The sequence below is a fragment of the Sinocyclocheilus rhinocerous genome, unplaced genomic scaffold (genome assembly GCF_001515625.1).
Source record: "Sinocyclocheilus rhinocerous isolate Xijiao unplaced genomic scaffold, SAMN03320098_v1.1 scaffold1334, whole genome shotgun sequence".
NCBI classification, from domain to species: Eukaryota; Metazoa; Chordata; class Actinopteri; order Cypriniformes; family Cyprinidae; genus Sinocyclocheilus; species Sinocyclocheilus rhinocerous.
Window position 1 is genome coordinate 371,693 of NW_015626864.1, and position 23,941 is coordinate 395,633.

The 23,941-nt window shown below is 35.0% G+C and overlaps 1 protein-coding gene across 7 annotated transcripts in view; it reads left to right on the forward strand.

Moving 5' to 3' along the window:
• The window catches only part of atp11a (ATPase phospholipid transporting 11A), a 69,571-nt gene that overhangs the window by 22,897 nt on the left and 22,733 nt on the right, over positions 1–23,941 (forward strand). For all 7 annotated transcript variants that reach the window (XR_001637416.1, XR_001637417.1, XM_016525525.1 and 4 more), the window contains exons 2-17: positions 12,817–12,939; positions 13,273–13,362; positions 13,466–13,546; positions 13,641–13,748; positions 15,326–15,454; positions 15,671–15,774; positions 15,978–16,028; positions 16,404–16,468; positions 17,012–17,093; positions 17,600–17,750; positions 18,481–18,678; positions 18,760–18,933; positions 20,426–20,589; positions 20,873–20,944; positions 21,917–21,990; positions 23,381–23,484. Coding sequence is in view for 5 of the 7 variants with exons in the window: in XM_016525525.1 (XP_016381011.1) it covers positions 12,817–12,939; positions 13,273–13,362; positions 13,466–13,546; positions 13,641–13,748; positions 15,326–15,454; positions 15,671–15,774; positions 15,978–16,028; positions 16,404–16,468; positions 17,012–17,093; positions 17,600–17,750; positions 18,481–18,678; positions 18,760–18,933; positions 20,426–20,589; positions 20,873–20,944; positions 21,917–21,990; positions 23,381–23,484 (1,770 nt within the window). In the remaining 2 variants the exon portion in view is untranslated. The remainder of the gene's footprint in view (positions 1–12,816; positions 12,940–13,272; positions 13,363–13,465; positions 13,547–13,640; positions 13,749–15,325; positions 15,455–15,670; positions 15,775–15,977; positions 16,029–16,403; positions 16,469–17,011; positions 17,094–17,599; positions 17,751–18,480; positions 18,679–18,759; positions 18,934–20,425; positions 20,590–20,872; positions 20,945–21,916; positions 21,991–23,380; positions 23,485–23,941) is intronic.

The following is a 23,941-nucleotide window of genomic DNA, read 5'->3' on the forward strand; positions in this document are numbered from 1 at the left end:
TGAAGAGTTCATTTGCAAAAACCGATAACTCCGATAATTTTTATTTTTTCTTCTTCAGAAATAATCACGTTTTTTTTATTGCGCATTCCAAGTAATATCAATCAAACTGCAGTTGGGTTGTTTTGATTAAGTAATAATAACTTAAACAAATACAGGTAATTTACAAAATTAAAGTTAATTGAAAGTGTTTTTTTTTTTACATATTAAATTTTTGTTTTATAGCAAAAGCAGATAACTCCAACCGTCGTTTTTTTGGCAAAAGCAGATAACACTACATTTCATGTTTTAGAGTTTAAAAAAAACACTCGTTTAATCTTTAAACTTAAAACTTTAAACATCTCCTCAGGTGACAATGTAGATGCCTGACAAACGTTGTTGTTGTTGTGATCATAAACTGTATGGAAGTGATTAGACGCTTTTCCCTCACCATTGTAACGCACTGCTTTTGCAAGGTTCCGTGAAAACGTTTCAGCTTTTATTTTCCTTTTTCGCCCTGAAGAAGATATCACAGGTTCATCAAGTTCGTCGAAATGATCCATCCTCGATCACTTTTAGTCAGCTTGGACGAAACTCCTCTCAGATAGCACGTCTTTTCAAAGTGAAAGTAGCCTTGTCACCTGACCTGAATACACTTTTTTTTTTTAAGTGGCGTTTATCGTTTTTTGCAAATGAACTCTTCATATATATATATTTATATATTATAATTTTCTGTCCCCATATCTTGAATTTTGTGTTCATTCAAAATGCATTTTAATAGACTGAATCACGCAGTGAAAGAACGCACTCTAAATGTGTACGCGCACTAGTCTAACCTACTAGACTTCTTCACGTCATGTATGCGTGCACTCTGTAGTTGTGTTTTGTTTGGTTTTTGTAATATACTCAATAATGTCAAATCGCACATCGTTAAAACAACAATTACGATATTATCGCAGACGATATATATCGCACAGCCCTAGTAGAGAGGAGGTGAAAATATCATACTACATCACCAACAGACTAAAAAACTGTGTAACTATTTGAGTAATATTTTTCGATAGCATCTTACTAGCATCCTGGAGTTGTTTACCGCACACATTCTCTCTCTGTTGCCCTGTTTCTTGGCTAGGAGCTGATTGTTTGGCCTGTTGACAACCCTATTAATCTCAGTCCTGTATGGGCCTGTCCGCCTTCCCCAAAAAACTATATTTAAAATGCCTTTTGTAATGTAAAATGTTGTTAACCTTAAGGACGAGCTGACTGGACAAGGGTGATAGCTCTTATCACAGCTACTTTGTGGACAATCCATGAATTATACACAAGTGTTTAGCAAATGTTACCAGAGCTACCACTGCATTGATAGCCAGGATGTGTGTGGGTTGTGTTAGAACGGCTGTATTTCACTCATCCTCGCTTTGCTTATTAGTGGGTGAGATAAAATACATGCAGCTTTGGTTTTTTGTGGTTTGGACAAGAGCTGACTTAAGAACAGCCTCCTACAGTTTACCTGAATCCTACCTATACCATCAAAAGAGCCACAACAAAAGCATTTCACTTCACTTCAAACACGTTTTGTGTTTGTTTACTGTATTCATGCTAAAATCAAAAGCCCTTCACTTCTTTGATGGATTTTGTGAATTAAATGAAAAAATTTTACAGTTTGGTCTACACTCTTAACATTGATGAGGACTGTTTGAAACTAGTTTTTCCACTAAAACTTTGATGCGCATCGTCTCAGTTTAATATGTGAACATAGCAAATTATGCGATCTCAAAACAATCAGGAAAAAAGGCATTACATGCAAATTTTTAAATCATAACATGTAAATATATATAGTCGCCAGTGGCGACCTCAGCAAAAACTTCACTCGCAAATTAATATTTTAGTCGCAGTCTGGAGCCCTGCTTTGTCAGTTACAGATTTGAAAAACAAAAGGGTGGGAATAAAGAACCCTAAACTCTAACACAAAGAACCATTTCAGCATGAAAGGGTTCTTCAGAATGCTATGGTTCTAAATAAAACCATTACTGCATGTAAAGAACCTTTAAAGAACCATCTTTTTTTTAGAGTGTAGGGATGCACAATATTTATTATAATTATTAAATGATATTGGACATTTAATTGTATATCCTATTATTTTTATTTAATTTTCCCTATTTTTACATTTATATCAATACAAAATCAGCCATTAATCGGTTATCAGTCATAATATGAAAATAATTATCAGCTTATCAGTATCGGCTACAATGCATCCCTAATTAAAATTTCTGCCATAACTAAGATAGAATTCATAGAAATCCTCCATGACCCCGTCTGCATCCGTCTGTGACCCTGAGGTTGAGAACATCTGCCATAGTGCCATTCAGTGTTTCTCCTGACTCATATCAATTATTGAATAATGTATTATGTTATCTATCCTTCTGTCTTTATGTTACTTTACTGTACTTTACTTTAGAGAGGCTAAAAACATATTTTTCTCTTTATTATGTAATTGAAGCTATCGGAGTTCCCTCTGTGCATTCTTACATGCAGAGAAATATACACATATAGACAGATGGATACAAACACTATATTGCTGGTTCTCTTAGTTGGCAAAGACAATAATAATGCAAGATAAAAAAAGGATATATTGACTTTTTTCACTCACATCAGTACTCACACAAGTGTAATTCTTATGCAATATTCATTGGACAGATAAGAGCACACAATACACAAGTGTTACTATGAAGGTGTGATTTTTCCACTTATACATTAATATAATAATTTCCCATGATAGAAGAATTCAGGCATAAATGTGCTTATAATTCTTTAGATGATAATAGAGCCCAATGGAAAAAACAGCACAAACACATTCTTTTATGTGGTTTTCTTCTGTGTAGAATACTTTCCAGTGAGTATTAATTCAGAAGACATTATTACTGTCTTAAGTGACAGTCCCACTGGTGCAAACTGGGGTTAGGATAAGTGTTCAATTCTTAAGGGATTTCGAACCAGACACCCCCTGGATACCAACCCTGAACTTTTACCACTATAAAAAACCCATTACATCCTTGTTGAGCAATCCAATAACTGATTTTACTAAACAGATCAGGATTATAAATAGGTTTAAAGTTATCACACACAGACAACTCTGTAATGCACTCTTCAATCCAGACATATTTGAAAGCTAAAATCAGATCAGTGGCAGAACCACATTCAGTGATCTCCTCTTTAACAGTACTTAGTGGCAATGAAATATTGTGGTTTTATTGTCCTTAAATGCAAGAGGAATATTAAGCTTTTAGTCTCTCTTGATGCTTGCCTTGCTTTTTTATATGTTATGGATCTTATATACCATATACCACAGTGTTTGCTGCATTGTTGCTTGGAAACACATTTGCTGACTTGCTTTCTGTATAAAAGAAGGTCTGTAATACACATCCATTTATTTTGCATTTACTTGAATGCAAGCAAGCAAGAAAAGATCCATTAATGCACATTAATCAGACTTAAGAATGCATTAATATTTTCCCTGCTATATTATTAGTGTTCTAAGCAGTTATAAACACCCTCTATTGGTGTAGTGGCTTTTTGATTAATTGAAATGTTTGCGAGAATGTAATCTGACAGATTTTCTAGGTTATATAACTCCATTGGTCAGAGTAGCATATAATGGAATGTTCAGTCATGTTGTTAAAATCCACACATTCAGACTGCACTGTGGAGACCTGCTGTCTGCTTTTATTCCACTCATAAAATATTGTTGCCATACCACATAAACATAAAATGACAGTAACTGCTCTCTTTTAAGCAGTTAACTTTTAACCAGCAATGCACTGCAACAGCTCAGTGCTTTTATTGTATTATTGAATTTACGTCAAGACTTTGCATTATATGTTTTATGATTTTCAAATGCTTTTTTTTTTTCATAAACCGAATAGCCAAATAATATCCTTTTCCCACTTAAAGGGATATAAATTGAAAATTCAGTCTTTGTTTACTCACCATCATAATTTTTCCAATGTGCGTTCATTTCTCCATTGTTTTTTGGTCCCCATTGAATTTGTTATTGTATGGATATAAACAATTTTACTTTATTTTTGATTAAATGCAGCTTTGGTGAGTGACTTCTTTCAGAAACATCTTACCGACCCCAAACTTTTGAAAGGTAGTGTATCTTATTTTGTGTTCCACAAAAGAAATAAAGTCATACAGCTTTGGAATGATATAAGGGTGAGTAAATGATTTTTCATTTTTGGGTGAACTTATGGCTGGACAATAATTCAATATCAATATGTATCGCGATATAATTTTTTTCAATAACGGTGATATGATTTTTAAACACATTTCCGATATTTCGATATTTCAAAAAACATTTTCGTAAACTGAAAAAAAAAAAAAAAAAAAAATAAATGAAAAACTAAAACGAAACGAAACTAACAACAGTTATCGCAAAACTTACTGAAATAAAATAATAATTATCAAAAATAAATAATCGTTTTCGTAATCATTACGTTCCCAAATGTGCATAAACTACATACTTAATTCTTCATAAATGAAAAGAACATATTTAGATATGACTTTACTGTTAAGTGCCATTGTCTCTCCTTAAACTCTGCAGTGTATAGGCTATGCGGCCGTTAGTCATTTACAGAAGCATTAAAAATAAATCTTAAAAATAAAATGATATAGGCTACAGAAAGCGAGCAAGGAGTGCTCCCAAGCTGTCATTCACTTCAGCTGCAGCGCCAATGGCTAGAATGCGCAATGCTGCAAATCCAATGTTGAGGCTCCGCCATTATTATTGAATTTCATTAGTCCCACTTATTTATGCGCGCTTGTACGCGGGAAAGTGAGCAAGACACGACAGTTACGGTATCATGATTATAGTTAAATAAGATGAAAGACATAGGCTATAATATAAAGAAATTAGCACAAAAGATTTTTATTTCAGATAAATAGTGTTCATATCGATATCGGAATTATATCGTATCGACCGAAATTAAGAAATATATCGTGATATAAATTTTGGCCATATCGTCCAGCCCTAGGTGAACTGTTCCTTTATAATTGTGTGTAAATTCATTAGCTTGAAGAATCTGTGTCCTCAATGCAGAATTTTTTGAGAATGTCAAGTATTCAAGTATTTACAACAACATCACTAGAAAGCAAAACTGATCCAGGAATATTTTAGGCAGTTTTTGAGATTTTTGATGCAAAATGCAGCAAGTAAATGGATTATACCTTCTTGGCTGAGATATTTCTTTATTATTAAGACTTGCACAGACATACTGACCCAGATCACAATATTTGTAGTTTATAAAGAAAAAATGAAGCCATGCTGAAGGTTGAGGTTTGGTATGAAGCGCTGGGACAGTTTAATCTGTTTTGTTTTAAAATAGCTGATGTGAAGGACAAGTTGCATCATCGACACAAGACACAACAGATGCTTTGAATTACAGATCTCAGTGCTTACAGTGCTGTGCTTTGGGTTACACACAACCTAACTGTACAGAGTTTTCTGGTAATGGTGAAGTCTTTCTCTTGCACTGGAAACAGAATAGCATCAGTCAACCGTGCTGCTATTTCAGCCGAGTGTTCTATTTATAAATTCATTTTAAGAAAAAATGTCTACCATAATATATTTTTTACATTTATGCTGTATAATTTATACTTTATACTATACATTTATACTGTACAAAAAGTGTGTTTCCTTCGGTCTGAGGAGGACAATTCAGTCTGTTTTTGAATGAGCTACTTTATGGCACACAGGTCTGTTTTAGTAGGCATCAATTTCAGATTTACACGGCCCTAATGTCACGTAAGCCAAACAATAGCCAACAAATGTTTAGACGTCCTCTTCTTGTCTAAGTGGCCCGATACCAAACGCCGATACCACACAGCATGTGATAAGTGCCATATTCAGACAAAGAAACACCGACAACAGACAGCAGAATAGAGTTATTAGAGATTAAAGATGCCTACGAAGTATATGTATGCAATGAATATAAAACATTCAGTATTAATGCCTGTATAGCTGATTTGCGCCAGCTGGTAAGCAAAGCACGCTGAGTGGATTGAGCGCGCGGCGGCGCAGATGCACAACTTTATTGATGTTCGCTCACTTAGCACGCATCATTTGGATTAAAACTAAATCATAAATATAAGACCATTTATAGGGGCATTCACTATAAACGTCATTTATTTTTACCCTTAAGCATACACGACTTTCTGGAGTTCAGAAAGTTCAGAAAAATTGAAGGAGTTCAGAAAGTTAAAAAAATTGAAGTTCAGGTTTGCATGAACCTGGTTGACAGCATGCCCAGGAGACTATATGCTGTCATTAAGGCTAAGGGTAACCCGACAAAGTATTGATAGTTGTGTAAATATTGACAGCTGTATGAATCATTTTTGGTTTATTGTAATCCATTACATACCTTTCTATCAAAGTTATCTGACATTATCAAGCTGAATTTGTTCTGACACAGAGTTCTTGTCATATTTTATTACCATTTTCTAAACTATAGCGAATAAACTGTGATAATGTGAGAAATGTTGAAGGTGTCTGAATAAATTTTGGTTTGACTGTAACTAACATTATACATACTCTATTGGTTTCTGTACCCAATATTTAAAAAATTTACAAATGCAATGAAAATATTGGTATCGGTACTCGGTATCGGCAAGTACCAAAAATAAAAGTATCGGTATCGGGCGAGTACTGGAAAAAGTGGTATCGGTGCATCCCTATAAAATAGAAAACAGTTATTTTAAATTGTAACAATATTTCACATTATTACTGTTTTTGCTATATTTTTGATCAAATAAATGCAGCCATAATGAGCATAAGGGACTTTTTTCATACACATACATAAATAAATCTTTCCCACCCCAAACGTTTGAATTGTAATGTATCTCTTTTGTGTTCCACTAAAGAAAGTGAAATAGTTTGGATTGATATGAAGTTAAATGATGAGTAAATGATGACAGAGTCTTTATTTTTGAGTGAACTATCCCTTTAAAATTGTGTGTAAATCAAATAAAATGCGAAATGGACTGGCTTTTCATGAGTCTGCGAGAGTAACCTAGTAGTATTTTGAATAATATTTGATATTTGGTGGTTCTGATGATTTTGTCAGGTTGGCATTAAAAAGCTTTTGAGTTCAAAGTCAGCACAGCATTAAACATGCAATTATAGTCATTTACCACTCTGTTTTCCTCCTTCTTACCGGCCAGTTACATCAATGAAAAGGTCTTTATGCTGTTATTTTCCTGAAAGGGCATGTTTCCCCCCGTGTGGAGCGGATGTGTGCGATTATGTATGTGGATGTGATAGAAAGTTGCTGAGTGTGTGTGTGTGTGTAGGGTGGAGTGAAATGGCTACAAGGCACAGTGTGTGTGTGTGTGTGTTTATTTCAGGCATTCAGTTAAGACAACAGGTTGCCTTCATGTAGAATGAGTAAGCAAGGAAGAGGGAGAGAGGAGGAGGCAAAATTAGAGTCCTCCCACATATTATTTGAAATGCAAACAAATGTTGTCCCACTTTGTTTAGAACAGAAAGTCAGTGGATGTTTGTCCTTTTAAAACCCTCAAGGCTCCAATTATCTCTGAAAAATAGAAAATGTCCTTAAACACTTATATTTTTCTTCTGTTGATAGTACATTTTCTTCTTGTAAACAGCTATTGTTTATTTTTGCTCAGGGGAGTCCCCCCTTCTCTGTTCTCATTTTGTTTCTTCAGTTTTATTTTTCTCATGAGTTGTACTGAAACAACAGGACTTTTGGATGGAAAGCCGACACCCATGTGACCAAACAATAGCACAGACAGAGATACTTGGGCAGGAGGCCAGGGTTTACTGGTTTCACCCATTACTCAGGTTGAGCAGGGGTCACGGAAACGCTGATACGGAGAGATCAAGAGAACAAGGGTGAAATATAGCTGCAAGCAGCAATGGCGGGCCCAAGCCGTCAGTGCAAACGCCACCCCGGAGGCATCAGGAGAACGGTGCACAGTGGGCACATGCATTTACAGTAACCGTCTGGCAGTCTGGTTTTAAGGGATACGGCAATTAAAGGGTTAAGGGATCAATAGGGCCCTGCGCCTTTCTGGCTTGGGCCCTAATAATGAGCACACACAATCCAGATCCAGATCAGAGAGGTGTGAACAGCCACCTGACTGATTCAGATTCAGCTCCACTTCACTTTTCAGTTACAGTCAGTCCAGTAGATTGGTCAGGCTGATTTTGCATTAAAATAAGATGTATTGTTCTGAAAATAAGCAGTCAATGACATGACTTTTTTTGTCCTGATCAAGTAATGTATAGATGTAAATTAATTACATTACTAATGATCAAATAAATTTTTTTTGGTATATAGCAAACAAGTACACACTTGCACATGCTTTTGTTGCACTCTTCCTTCTGAGTTTCTGCATTTCCCATCTTATGTCCACATCTTCCTCTTCTCAGGCATGTGACCCCACTGTCACGCTCTTAATTGAGAGTCATTATACAATTACCTACATGTAAGCTGATGACAGCTTGAGTTTTCACTTTATATGCCTCTATTCGATTATAACTACTTAACTTGTTTATAGATATCATGTTTTACATGCGACAGTCTGTCAGGCAGCACTGCATTAAGTTACAGGAATCATGCAGAGCTCATTTTAGCCATGTAACTTCAGTGATGCCCTGAACTGCCTCTTACCCATACATACTCAAATTGAAAATGTATGCAATTGGCACTACATGTTTACCTGAAGTTGCATATACTAATTGACTCACTATACAATATTAGACATTCTTTTGTTTATATATGCCAAGTAATATAAATAATATAAAAGTAATGAAATAAATAATATATGTACATATTTTAAATCAGCATAAATTATAGGCAGTACAATACTTTGTCATTATTATTATTATTATTCATTATTATTATTATTTATTTAGCACTAGTAAGTGCTAAGTATCTCTGAGTAAAGTGTTAGACTTCTAATATATCATAAGAATTTGATGATCTAGAATTCTTTTTTTTTTTTAGAGTAAAGCAAATATTTAATATCTTAAATGTTTATTTCTGAGAATAAATGCACATTTATGACATAATTTAAAACACAGGACTGTAGGATATCATGGAAAACGAAGGATATCCATCCTGCCTGGTTTGAATATGCCTTCTTACCTCCATATATTTGGATGTGCCTTCTTACCTCCATATACTGCCTGCTGCTTCTGGTTTGATAGCAAAATATCAAACTGTCATTAGCTAGTAAGGTCACGACTGGAAAATGTCGTCATGGAGAGCATTACGTTGCAGTCTGTATGACCTGTGGTGGTGTGGAAAGTGCTGATCTAGGATCAGTTTTTGCCACTTAATGTATATCCTGAAGTATGACAGGCATAGCTGTTCCTGGATCAGAACTGATCAGCATCGGCTGGAGGAATTTTCAGCTGTGTGTTTGTGTGTGTGTGTATGTGTGTGTGTGTGTGTGTGTGTGTGTGTGGTAGGGTAACTTGAGCTGCTCCTCGGGAGCTCAGGCACGAGTCGACCGTGATATAATCCCTTTGACTAGTGACCAGACTACTGCCACCTCTCATTCCTGTGTGACTGTTTGCTTTTCCATTATGATGAGCTTGTGTCCTTGGTTTTCATGAGAGCTTAAGCAGTAAATTTGCTCTGATTTCTCTTATTATTCAGAACAGGCCATCTTAGTTCAAGCGAATAGTTCACCCTAAAATAACATTTGTCATCATTTACTTGCCCTCATGTCATTCTGAATTTACATGCTGTTATTTTTTCTATGTAATAGAAGCGTGAAATATCTTCTTTTGTGTTTAATGAAAAAAAAAAATGCCAGCATATAAGTTTAGAACAACATGAGGGTGAGTAAATAAGCACTAGATAAAGTGTAAACTGTTCCTTTAACAGTAAATATACCATGATTCATCCAAGATTAAACTGTTTGTTTTCAGTGTTAGCTAACTAGTGTTGGTGGATGTTGGGTCATCCCAGACCCATCAGGTGCCTAGAAGAACACAGAACAGGCTCATTCATTGTGTGTGTTGTACTGTCTGTGTGAGTGTGTGTGTGTGTTTTAGTGCAGTGGATTAGGTGGGATTATGGGGCTCAGGGTTCACTGAGCCTTTGACCAGCTGCTCAGTGCCGTCTGCTTAAAGCCAACTTTCTAACACAGAGAAAACATAGAGAGTGAGAGGAAATCAGAAGACTTCTTTGTGGTTTAAGCCTGTTTATAGTGGAATTTTCTCTCTGAATGTGACACTGAAGGTGTCACATTACTAGAATTATTATTGACTAATTTTAATTGCTCATTTTAATAACCCCATTTAAAATAGAATAAAAATGCATTATATTTAGAAGAAATACATTGTTTTGTATTTAAAAAAATGCTAAAATATTGCCTTTTTAGGATTTATTTACATTGTAATTTTTTCTTGAAAATTAAGCAAACTTTCTGAATCAACATGACCATAGCTGCTATAATCTGGAATTTTTTTCCTTTTTTTATTTGTAATTCCCATTATTCTCAGTGTGAGTAGTGGGAATCGTGTTCAAATTGGATTTTTTTAATACTGTATATATGATATGTATGTGAGTATTTTATTTTATAAGTATTTTTATAAATACTTTATGAATACTATTAAATATTATTATATTAATAATAAAATAATGATGTAAAAATGTGCTTAATTGTCATGAAAATAATGTCACTATTAAAAAATCTAATTATTCTCTAAACTATGCTTCCTTTTCTGTTGAAAGCATAATATATTGTTTTCTTTGATTTTTTTGTTTTTTGTGTGTGTGTGTGAAAGTGTTTTGTGCGTTTTATCCTTGAATTTGTTTTCTGTTGAATGCATGTTATCATTTTAGGGTAGCTGAAAGACATTTTGAGTAATTTGTGTAGGGTGGATGGTGTCTGAGCTCTCTGCAAGGTCAAAATCACACACATACACAGACACACAGAGGCATAGAGATGCACGAGTCACAAAGAGAAACTTCAGATTGATTTCCTGTGGGTATTTTAGGATTTTCCATGATGAACAAGGTGATGCAGAGATTTTGACTTTGCTGTGGTCCATGACGTAAGTCTTGGATTTAATTTGTATATCTTAATTGATGTTGTCAACAGTTGACCAAGACCTCATATGTGTTTAAATTCCTGCCAAAACCTAAACACTTAATGCCAAATACAAGAACATTCAACATGTTCTCAATGTCCTTTATATGAAAGATATCCGCATGCATGTCCTGTTGCATGCAGTGCTAGATACAGACATTCTTTGAAGGGGTAATAGCTCATATTTCTCATTTTACGTAAGCGCTTAAGAGGCTCGGCCCGGATTTAATCCAGCCCTGACGGAGAGGGAAAGGCGGAGCCATACAGCAGCCAATGCCGTCACGGTCGTTGACACTCGCTGCGGTTGCAGAAAGGTTACTTGTAATGCTGGAATGTAAAGACACATGGTGTTAGGTGACTCCCTTTACCCTGATCTAAGATCAGCTTTCCTTGCATAATCCAAACCTATTAAAGCTGGCGTGAAGTCACCAGCAGTAGCAAGAGCAGATGCTTCAGAATACCACATGTTGAGTGAAGTATTAGTAACGAAAAATGAAGAGGGAAATTAAGATATGTGCAAACCTGCTAGGATGAATATTTCACGCTGTTGGTTTTATTGCCACATAGTTTTCTGCTTTTTGCTTTTACTTAATGTAGTACGGGAAATGAATGCAAAAGGCAGTAGCAGTGGGCATCATCACTATTATAGTATTTCTCATATTAACCCCTATTGTAGGTATTAAAGGGATAGTTCACAGAAAAATAAAAACTGTCATCATTTACTCAGCCTAATGTCATTCCAAACCTGTAATACAGTCTAGTGTTGTTTCAATTCAGAGAAAAAAGGTCATACAGGTTTGAAACGGTGTTATTTTAGTGTTACATAAATATATATAATAATTTTTATTAGTGGAAATAGCTTTTATTCTTATATTTTCAGGTTTCACATTTTGTTATGGGCTTTTGTCATTTTTATTTCATTTTTAAATATTACAAATTAGGTTCAATTATTTTTAAGTTTTAGTTTTTATTTATTTCCATTTAGTAATTTTTAGTGCTTCAACTTATTTTTAGTTGCCAGAGCGACATTTGTAATGTATGTTGAGTAGGGCTGGGGTGAATCGATACCCAGCCCTAATGTTGAGTTTTAAGTTTTTAATCTAATATTTATAATATATTTTGTTTCAGCTTTATTACAACAAAATTTTTTTTATTAGTTTTAGTTTAATTAAAGATAACAACCTTGGTTTAGAACAACAAGAGGGTGAGTAAATGATGACTGAACTTTCATTTTTGGGTCAACTGTTCCTTTAAAAGTGTAACATTAAATGTAGATGAATAATATAGTATATCATGCAGTTTTATAATTTTTGCCTGGTGGGTGATAAAATGGGTCAAGTCATATCTAGAGACTAGACTACCACCTAGCAACCACCTTAGCACCTTAGCAGCTCTCTCTGTCTTTCTCTCTCGTTCTTTGTTATGAAACTATGTTCCTCTGCCTCAAATCAAGCATGACAGGAACCATAAGTTCTGCATCTGCTCTCTTTCTCATCAGAGCAAACTCTATAGTTGTAGCTCAAAGCTGGTTCCTCATTTGTGCACCTGTTTTCTCCAGTGAGTGGATCTGACCTGTGAACTCGAGGCAGGCCTGCCGACCGTGTCAGTACTGATTAACGAGTGTGTTCTCAAACAGGAAGCAGTCACATTGGATGGATGATGCATGAATATCTATGAATAAATGAATAATACACTCTCTCTGTCTCTTTGTTTCAGTGTACAGGAGAGGAGAGCTGGGTGGACAGCAGGACCATTTATATTGGACATAAAGAGCCTCCACCAGGAACAGAAGCGTACATTCCACAGAGATTTCCTGACAACAGAATCGTCTCCTCAAAGGTCAGATGTGCTCAATGGCCAAACAGTTATCTGAACCAAAAACAATACATAAGGGATGATGTACAGTGAGCCGATCATTATCGCAAAATAAACTCATAAAACATGATCAGGACATATGGTTAGGTGGTTTTATATCACCATGGCTGGCCCTTTTTGTATTCCAATTTATATATATATATAAAGTTTAATATGTTAAATATTTTAGATAATAGCTGTATTTGCATTAGAAAATGTATATTAAATTACATTTATTTTTCTTAAAACATTGACCCATTTTTGCTTGTTTTAAAGATAAAGTTTTGTTTTGTTAAACTTATCTCTTTTTCTCCACAGTATACTTTCTGGAATTTTATACCGAAGAATCTCTTTGAGCAGTTCAGAAGAATCGCCAATTTCTATTTTCTGATCATCTTTCTAGTGCAGGTTTGTGATGGTGTCTCTTATGGAAATTGTCCTATTAGCATGAGCTGACCTTTCTGTGACAGCATGATGTGTGATATTTCCCTCTCACCATCTTTCTCTGTAGCTGATCATTGACACACCTACCAGTCCTATGACCAGCGGTCTGCCTCTTTTCTTTGTCATCACTGTCACAGCCATTAAACAGGTGAGAAAAGACCCCTAACTTTCCTCTCTAATAGGTGTCATTATTAAGTCACTCCTTCACTGGTCTCTCTGCTTGTACCTCTAAATCTCTGCAGGGCTATGAGGACTGGATCAGGCACAAAGCGGACAACGCTGTAAACCAGTGTCCAGTCCACGTCACCCAGCATGGCAAAGTCGTACGCAAACAGAGTCAAAAGCTACGGGTGCGTGAGCACATAGAATGAGTATAAAATCTGGGGCTCACACCATATAGATTAGTGAATTGTGCCATTAGCACCACCACATGGATTTGAAAAACACGACTGTTTTCAAACAGGTTTCCCTGAACAGTTCTCTTTGTTTTCCATTGGTGAAACAAACTTATACCATTGGTTGGGCTGCTCATGACACTTAAATGAATAGCAGTGTTTTGAAAGTCCCACAGTGTTTGTATTTTTGTGAAATCAACTTATAAATGGCTTAATATCTATGCAAATTAACCTGGCATATGAAAATATTTTAATGCTAAAAAATACAAACTTCAGCTCTGAAAATTTGTTTTTTTTTTGTTATTATTCTCAGAGAAATAAATCAAAGTTTCGCTCTACTAACCAGCTTTCTGCTTACACAGCCAGCTTGCTGTTTGGAAACAGAATGTTGGCATGTCAACAAGCAGAATGACAGTGTACCCACGTAACCCACAATGCACTGGGAATCTTTTGTTATTTAATTGTGAAACTATTGCTCTCTCACTCTCTTTCAATATAGAATATAAAATTGTATATAAAACTTGAAAAGCACAGTGAAAAACACTGGAAGCTGTGATGATAAAGAGAGAATGTGCTTGAATACTTACCATTACAGCTTTTCATACTGATAATCCGGTCAGCATGTGTAATCCGTTACACAGCACATGCAGACAGGCCAGTGGGAACAACTACCAGGATCAGGATTTTCATTTTTTTAGATTCATGAATATGATTTTTTTACATACTGAAATCATTATAATCATTATTAATCTGTATTTAGGTCAGTTCAGAAGTATATTTAGATATTCATAACACAAGATGACCAAGAAAAGATGAACACTTGATGACCCGTTCTTAAAGCAACACTATGTAACTTTTGGCGCTCTAGCGGTTAATAAACAGAACTGTACGCATCCCGCGGAAGAACATTCTAACTGGAGCTACTTCTCCAAGTTTATGTCTATGGCGATTCACGCAGGTATGTGTTACTCCGCAGCGGTGACGACCCGAATAGGCTACAATAGTCCGAATATAAGCACTTATTATAAGTGTACCGTAGTGATTCGGGATAAGACAAAAAGGCGGTTTGGAAGATTAATTCATTATGTACTCGCTCATTATATACATTTTGCAAATTTTGAACACAGAAAAGTTGCATAGTGCTGCTTTAAAGTCACAGTGTGTATTTTCTGCACCACTAGTGGTAACAAATGGAATTGCAGTTTGTTTCAGTGTCCTGAGGTAGCAACATTTGCTCAACCAGTGGTGTGAGTTTGGTGCAGGATTGCTGGTTTTGTCCAAACAATGGCTGTTGGAGACTGTTTGGAATCAGTCATAAGTTTTGCAGTTGGTATGATGTTGCTAGTGACACACAAATTATACTCTTCACCTATAAGTATAAACCAAGAGAGATTTTAACAAACTTTTTCCTACTTATAAAACTACAACACAATATAAAATATTCTCACTTTTGGTTTCTTCAGGTTGTTATTTGATTCAAACTGTTACTGTAAATGTTGAATTTGACCCTTTCTTGTCTTTCAACCTTTCAGGTGGGTGATATTGTCCAGGTGAAGGAGGATGAGACGTTTCCATGTGACCTCATACTGCTCTCCACCAGTAGAGAAGATGGAACATGTTTTGTCACAACAGCCAGCTTAGATGGAGAGTCCAGCCATAAGGTGATTGGTCATTTTATAGCAAGGCAAATATTACTGTTATTATTCCTAAAACCTAACATTAGGGGTTTATTCTAAACTGTTACATTGTGACTGAAATGTCTTGGCCGGACTATATAGCACACTGACAGCAATTCTTATTAGATGGGAGAGGGAAGAGAAGTTTTTGACCTTGGAATGCCTACTAGGTTTCTCTTGTGCTCTCCTCTCTATATAAAGACCTATTATGCAGTTCAGGACACAAAGGCATTCAACACAGCAGAGGAGGTGGACACACTGCACGCTACGATAGAATGCGAACAACCCCAGCCAGACCTCTACAAGTGAGTGATACACACATATATCAGCAGTAAACACATAAACAAATGCTCTATCTTACAAACACTCACTATGTATAGAACTACTGTTGGACTGGCACAACAACATGTCACACACTCCAGATACCCCACTTAACTACACACACACACATTGATATAGAGCCCAGACTAGACATTAATTTCTTTCTTTTTCTCCTCTTCTGCTGTAGATTTGTGGGACGCATCAATATTTATTTGGATCGAGACGAGCCCATCGCGAGGTAAATCTATACTCAGGAAATTGACTCTTAATTAAGGGGCTAGTGTGTGAAAGATTGAATTCAGGAGGGACACTTTATCATTTTCATAGAACAAGTCTTGATGATTGGGTGAGTGGTCAGTGATGAGTGGGTCATGATGATTATGATGTTTTTTGATGTAAAAATCTTGAAAGTGGACCATAGAGAACGGTACAAAATAAAAAACAATTCATTAGGGCCTTTTGCACCGCGGGAACCTTTTCATAGTACCAGAATTTAAAATAGTCCTGCAAGTGTGACAGATGAATTTGCAGTACAATACATACACACATAGTGTAAAAAGATGTGAGCATAACTTTTTTGTAATCCTGCATTTGATCTGTTTGATTATTTTAGACCCCTGGGTTCTGAGAACCTGCTGCTGCGTGGAGCCACACTGAAAAACACTGAATACATACATGGTAATAAATAACAACACTTCGTATTTACATTTAATTTATGTGCATACACATTATTTATCTTTGCAGTCCATTTTTGTGCTCAGTCCAATCTTACTGATGTCAATGATGCTAAGATCCATCACTATAACCTGGTACAATGCTTATGTGATTTTTTTAGGCAATAGGAAGGGCAGGAGAACGAGAGGAAAGTTGCTGATTGAGTCGTTCTGTCACTCTGTTCCCACTGTAATTAAATGAGTCACTGAGGCTTGTGAGATTAGAAAGAAGTTCTTAATTGCTAGAGCGAGAGAGAAAGGGCGAGAGAGGGAGATGAATGTCACATTATACACGTGAGGATTCTAAGAGCAGGGCAAGCTCTAAAAATTTTTAACTTTGTTACAGCGGAGCTATTATGACATAATAGCACCGTACGGTAGAACAAAAAGAGCTCAGTTATGTAACAATGGCTTTTACATTATAAAATCATCAAAGAGGCTGTACAGAGATGGTCATAGAGGGGAATTACAATCTCACAATGCTCTTTTTCCTGTCTTGTTTCTCTAGCTGTGGCCATCTATACGGGCATGGAAACCAAGATGGCCCTCAACTACCAGTCCAAGTCTCAGAAACGCTCCGCTGTTGAAAAGTAAGACACGGTGATTGGCTTTTGATCAGTTTATCTTGCTGTCAGCATGTACAGGGTAATGCATTTAGTGTGCTTGTTTGTAAAGCAAATTGCGGGCTTCTGTATTTGATGTCACAAATTGTATCAAGTTGCACTCACATGTGTCTCGCTGACAATTCTGTCAGACAGATAGATGCAGCCATTAAGAAAACCATATAAAATATGTTTATATTGAACAAGCAGGTGTACTTTCAGAGATCTGCTTTCAGAGTTCGGATAACATTGACTTTTTCAATCAAATAAATGTTGATTTTTTTTTTAGACCATAATTTAATATAGATGTCATTCGCACAAAAGATTTTTTTTTTTCTGAAAAAGGATATGAGTGATTCAACTCACAGACCCTCAGGGAAAGTTACTGCAGTTAGATCTTGTCACCCTGATGTATGATATGTGTCTTTGCCATTAGGTCCAAAAATTATTATGCTCAGTCTGGGATCATTTAATCACTTTTTGTCCTTTTGCAGGTCTATGAACGCCTATCTGATCGTGTACCTCTGCATTCTGATCAGTAAAGCTCTGATCAATACTGTCCTGAAGTATGTCTGGCAGGCCAACCCAAACAGAGATGAGCCCTGGTACAACCAGAAAACTGAGACTGAGAGGCAACGGCATGTAGTACGTGCTATAAAACAATGCTTATTATTATAATAGTTTTTTTTAAATTTAATTTTTAATAATTTTTTTTACGTTTAATTTTTAATAATTTATTATAATTTATTATTCCTTTTATATTTGTTATATATGTATTGTTTTATTTTATAAAAAATGAAGATAGTTGAAAAATGAAAAAGTAATTTAGCTTTTTTAGAGAATGACGAATTCTGTTGAGTGAAAACTTTTTTTATTAAATATTTATATATTTGTTTTTATTAAATATTTCATTATATTAATGTTTTTATTAAAATATATTTATTTGGTACTACATTTATATACTACTTATACATAAAAATATATGTTTCTTGAGCAGCAAATCAACATGTTAGATTTCTGAAGAATTATGTGACACTGAATGTGAATTCAGCTTTGCATCACAGGAATAATAACTTTATAGTAATAATATTAATAATGTTTTAAAATATATTAAAATGGAAATCAGTTATTTTAAATGGTAATAATATTTCAAAATATTACAGTTTTTAATGTACTTTTGATCAAATAAATGCAGCCTCAGTGAGCATAAGAGACGTCTTTCAAAAACATGAAAAATCTTAATTATTCCAAATTTTGACCTACATTGTGTATACTAACTATATTTTATGCTTTCATATCATATCATGAACACAATCAAATAAAAAACAATTGCACAAACTCACACTATTTAATTCTCTGCATTTTATCCCTTCAGTTAATCCGGGCATTCACAGATTTCCTTGCCTTCATGGTTCTGTTCAACTACATCATTCCTGTGTCCATGTATGTGACTGTGGAGATGCAGAAGTTCCTTGGCTCGTACTTCATCCTGTGGGACGATGACATGTTTGATGAGGAGCTCGGAGAGGGACCGCTCGTCAATACCTCAGATCTTAATGAAGAACTTGGACAGGTAGGAAACCTTTTCAGTCCACTCCAAAACTGCTCCCTGGGTCATTATTGGTTCACTGTCTCTCTTCTTTTTCCATCACAGGTGGAATATGTCTTCACAGACAAGACTGGCACTTTGACAGAAAACAACATGGAGTTGAGGGAGTGTTGTGTGGATGGGCATGTTTATGTGCCACATGCCATCTGTAACGGGCAGATCTTACCTGGAGCTGCTGGAATGGATATGATCGACTCCTCTCCGGGCGTAGATGAAAAGGTGAGCTTGTTGTTTGTGCATAACCGCTGTAAAATCGCAGTGAATATTTTATTCATCAAGCAAAAGTGACAGGAAATACTTTTATAATCTTACAAAAGGCTTCTATTTCAAATAAATACAATCCTTTTGATTTTGAGAAAAAAAATGTATCATAGTTTTCACAAAATTTTTTAGCAGCACAACATTGATAATAAAATGTTTCTTGAAGAGCAGATCAGCATATTTGAATGATTTCTGAAGGATCAAGTGACACTGAAGACTAGAGTAATGATGCTGAAAATTCAGCTTTGCCATCACATTAATAAATTACATTTTAAAATATATTCAAATAGAAAACACTTATTTTAAAATTTAAATATTTTAAATACTTTAAAAGGCTATATATATATATATATATATATATATATATATAAACCAAATATCACATCTAACAAAGTTGACCTTTCTATTTATTTTTTTTTATTCTTTTAAACATCTGGTAATTTTAGTGAATGTATGAAGTCTGTTCACCTCAAGTTCCCTCATCTTTATTCAAAATAATTGATAAATTCATGTTTTTCATCTAATACCATGACATTTCATCATTATTACGTGTGACTTAAGTCTCCAGATACATTTTGGGCCACTGTATACATTTGAGAAAAGAAGCTATAAAAACTTTTGGTCAATGAGAGAATGAACGTGTTATTATGAGCTGCGAGTTATGTTTCATTGCACAGATAAATCATATCATCACAAAGGCAAGTTTTTGCATGAATATTTTAGCTGTGGATGGGTGGAATGATGGATGGATTCTAATTTTATCTCTGATAAATGAGTTTAGAGCAACGTGACACATTAAATTAGCAGATTAGCTAAAACATCTATTAAAGAATTTGTTAACTTGTTAAATTTCCCATCAAATCTCGTCAGTTGTGTTTTTGAATGTGATTTTTATGAATAACAGTTCAAAAATTTGGATAAACTCAGTTTGTCCATTCAAAATGGTTTCTGTAAGAATGATATTGTGTGCATGTGCATAATAGAGTGAAATGTGACATATCAGAGTTCACTGTTGAGATTTTTAATGCCTGCTTGTATCAAATGTATCCAAATATTTACTGGATACATGAGTATTGACTGCATTTTTAGTTAGACACAGATAGCCCCTCTTTGTCCTTTTGTCTCTCTGTCTCTGTCACTTAATCTCTTTTTGTTAGTCTCTCTATCTTCCTTTCTTCTGGAGTGTGAGGAAACAGATGAATGATTCTATTCCACTGAGACAACTCGCTCTTAAGTAAAGGGAAATAGTGTGCGTGTGTGTGTGTGTGTGTGTGTGTGTGATGCTTGAATTGTCTCATGCCATTACATACTATTATTACATTTAATATTTTACTGTTTTAAAAAGTATTTTTGCTTTAAGAATGAAGCGTAAACATATTGGAGCAAATTCACAGCTGCATCAGTTTTGTGTGCAGAATTTCAGTGCAAACGTGTACATGTGTGTCATCAGGAGCGAGAGGAGCTGTTTTTCCGTGCACTGTGCCTCTGTCACACAGTCCAGGTGAAGGAAGAGGAGACAGTGGATGGCATTAAGAGAGGAATCTATCAGGGCAAATCCACCTCCTACATCTCCTCCTCTCCAGATGAGGTTGCACTGGTGGAGGGCATGAAAAGGCAAGACACATACTGTACATACATACACTCACACATGAAAACATGCACTCACACAGACCCACGATAATTTATACTCTAGCCTCCAGGTTTTGACATACTGTGTCATAGTTTGGGATGGCATAACACTCTCACTATATACATTGTTTATTTCATTTTTGTTCCAAAACAGTCCAAACTTTTTTATGACCATTTTCTAATTTGCTGTACATACTGTTATGTCTAACCCCAACCCTTCATCACAATAACAAACTAAGTTTGCTTTCCCTTTCTCTCACCTGTTCAGGTTGGGCTTCACCTATCTCCGTCTGAAGGACAGTCACATGGAGATCCTTAACAGACAGGATGAGATGGAGAGGTGAGCCATCTGGAAAACAGCATGAGCGCAATGACCAACAGGAAACTAGCAGCATTTTTGAACAGTTAGCTGGTCTATCAGTCTGAGAAAGTGGTTTTACCCACAATTTTACTTGCTACACTTTTAAAAAATGTTTATAGTATAGTAAAAAAAAAAAAAAATTAAAACTACATGTATTAATATGTTAAATATAGATTATTACCATAAATTATTTTATGATTATTTTTAATTGAAAAAAAATTATAAAAGTAAAATTACTATAAAATAGTTGTTTTTTAAAAATAATTGTTAATAGTATTTTTTTTAAATAATAATAAAATAAACAGAATAATGTAACAGTAAAAAATGAAAAATGAATAGAAGACATATATATATAACATTTATGCATTTAAAAAAAAAATTTTCATGTAGAATTTACAAACAAGCTTTTAGTTTCATACCAAACCACTAGCAGGGCTGCTTACACCCCCTGTGGTGACTGCAGCTTTAATTTTCTTGTCATACTGTGTATTTTGCCACATGCTGTGTGAGAAAGAAACCTCAGCAAAGGAACAGTTTGCTCAGCCTAATCTGTAATCATCTGTGTATTTACTCAGCAGGTTGTCATATTAATGTAATTGTGTGTTTTTTAAAGTAACACCATTATACGGTGTATGTTGTGGGAAGCAGTGAAGTTCCTCTGTTTAGGGAATGTTGTAAAAGGACCGGTGTTTGTGAGATGGAGTGAGTGACTGAGTGTGTGTGTGTGTGTCCTTGAAGGACAAGGACCAGCCATAATTAGTGCAGCTACACACTGTCCTACAGCCGAGAACATGAGGGTCAGCACAGAGTGCAGTCACATGAAAATTCTGTCTGTGATAAAGATGTATCCCAAAGGACCCAATCAGTAGTAGATAGTAGATCCATTAACCTTTTAAATCTAAAGACTTGCAATGTTGTCTTTTTGTGTGCATTTGTGTTTATTCTTCCCAGATTTGAGCTGTTGGAGGTGTTGAACTTTGATTCAGTGAGGAGGAGAATGAGTGTTATTGTAAGATCGAGCTCAGGTAGGATGAACAAACACACGTTTACTTAGCTATCTAAATGGAGACATTCAATAGACATCTATTGATTTTATATAGAGTTAGTTATAAATACCTAACCCTAACCCACACCTTGCCCTAAAAGAAAACTTTATGCATTTTTACAAAAAAAAACAACAACAACTTTATTTACTTTATTTTTATATATTTACTTTGCTTTTTACAAATATGGACATCCCCCAAAAGGAGATTTTTGTCAGATTTAGCTGACTTCTGGGTACAAATTTATCCCCAAAATTAAGTAGGCACACACACACACACACAAATATTTACTTGGCAATTTAAATGAGGACATATAAATCTAATTATAATTATTATGTATAATTATGTATAATTAATTCTTGCCCTAAAGAAAGCTTATTATATCAGTTTAACATGTTAAATTATGTGTGATTAAGTATTTAAAATGTGCTAAAAAATACAGCAGTTAATCATGCCTCTTGACTAGTATGTTAATTGCATTTTTTACAAATGAATTAATCAATTTATTTATTTATTTATTGAGAGTTATGTTTAATCAAATGGATATAAAACAAATATATTAACTTTTAAGGCAATTTTGTCATGTCTAATCAATGTATTATTTTGCCACAATATAATGTGTTTGAATGATCTCTGTAAATATTGATATGTGCAATTAATTGTAATTGATTTGATTAATCTGCATGTCATGTAATAATTGTAATACAATTTATGAGATTGGCAGCCATAATTCACTTTATTTATGAATGATTTTCCCATCTGAGAACATCCCCAAAGGGATTTAGCTAATGTCTGGGAATAATTTTGCCCTCAAAGCATTGCTGAGTAAACACACACATGCACACTCATTCTGGAACTGCAAGTGACTGTTACACATTCCACTGAAAGTGTCTGAGTCACCATGTGTGCCCAAATGAAGGGGCCAGTTAATGCAAGTGGGTCAATGTGCTACTAGCATACAAATGAGAGCAAGATTTAGACATCTGTATGATTCCTGAATACATTCAGTCACACACAACTGACCTGATGACTTATCTTTTAATATAAAAAGCAATTAGGATATTCTTGAATACATTGAGAGCCTGACAGTATAACTAATGTGCTAATTTAAAGTCAACATGAAACAACGTTTGTGACCCATTTTGCTATCGTATTATGATACACTTCAGAGGGGAACAGGATAAAAAATATAAAATCTCAAAGACAAATAGGTTAGTTTTGATTTCATGTTAACTTTAAGCATGAATTAAAAAAAAAATATTGCTTTACATATTATAAATGTATTGAAAGCATGACATACTGGTGACTGTACAGTTTCTTTATTATAGCTGTTAACACTTTATTTGTGTTGATAATTGTTTGTTTGTTCTAGGAGAGTACTATTTGTTCTGTAAAGGTGCAGATTCTTCTGTTTTCCCACGGGTGGTTTCTGGGAAGGTGGAGCAGGTCAGAGCGCGAGTAGAGCACAACGCTGTGGTGAGCAAAAATTGGAAACATCTTCATCTTCTTTCTTATTTTAGCAGAGCTATTTATAAGCCACAAAAGCACCTTCCTAGATCTTGATGGAAAAAAGCTCCTCTCAAATGTGTTTGCTTGTGCAGCTTTTCTTTAGCATGAATGTCATCCTCAAAGAGAGCTGAAAGAGGAAAGTACCTAAACATCACTGAAAATTAAAGAGAAAAATAGAAAGAGCAAAGACAATGTATCTGTTGTCTTTCTATTTATGTGTTCTCACACTGCGGCCCAACACTGATCTCATTAGCTTTCATAAGAGGGATGAGTGTTATGAACAACCGTTATTAGTTTAATGTCTCTGTAGCATCCAGAAGTCATTTGTACTTTTTGCTCTTCATAATCTAATGAATATAATTATCTTAAACTTGACAAATATATGAAGTCACTTGCAGAAAAATAATATAATTATGGTCCCAGA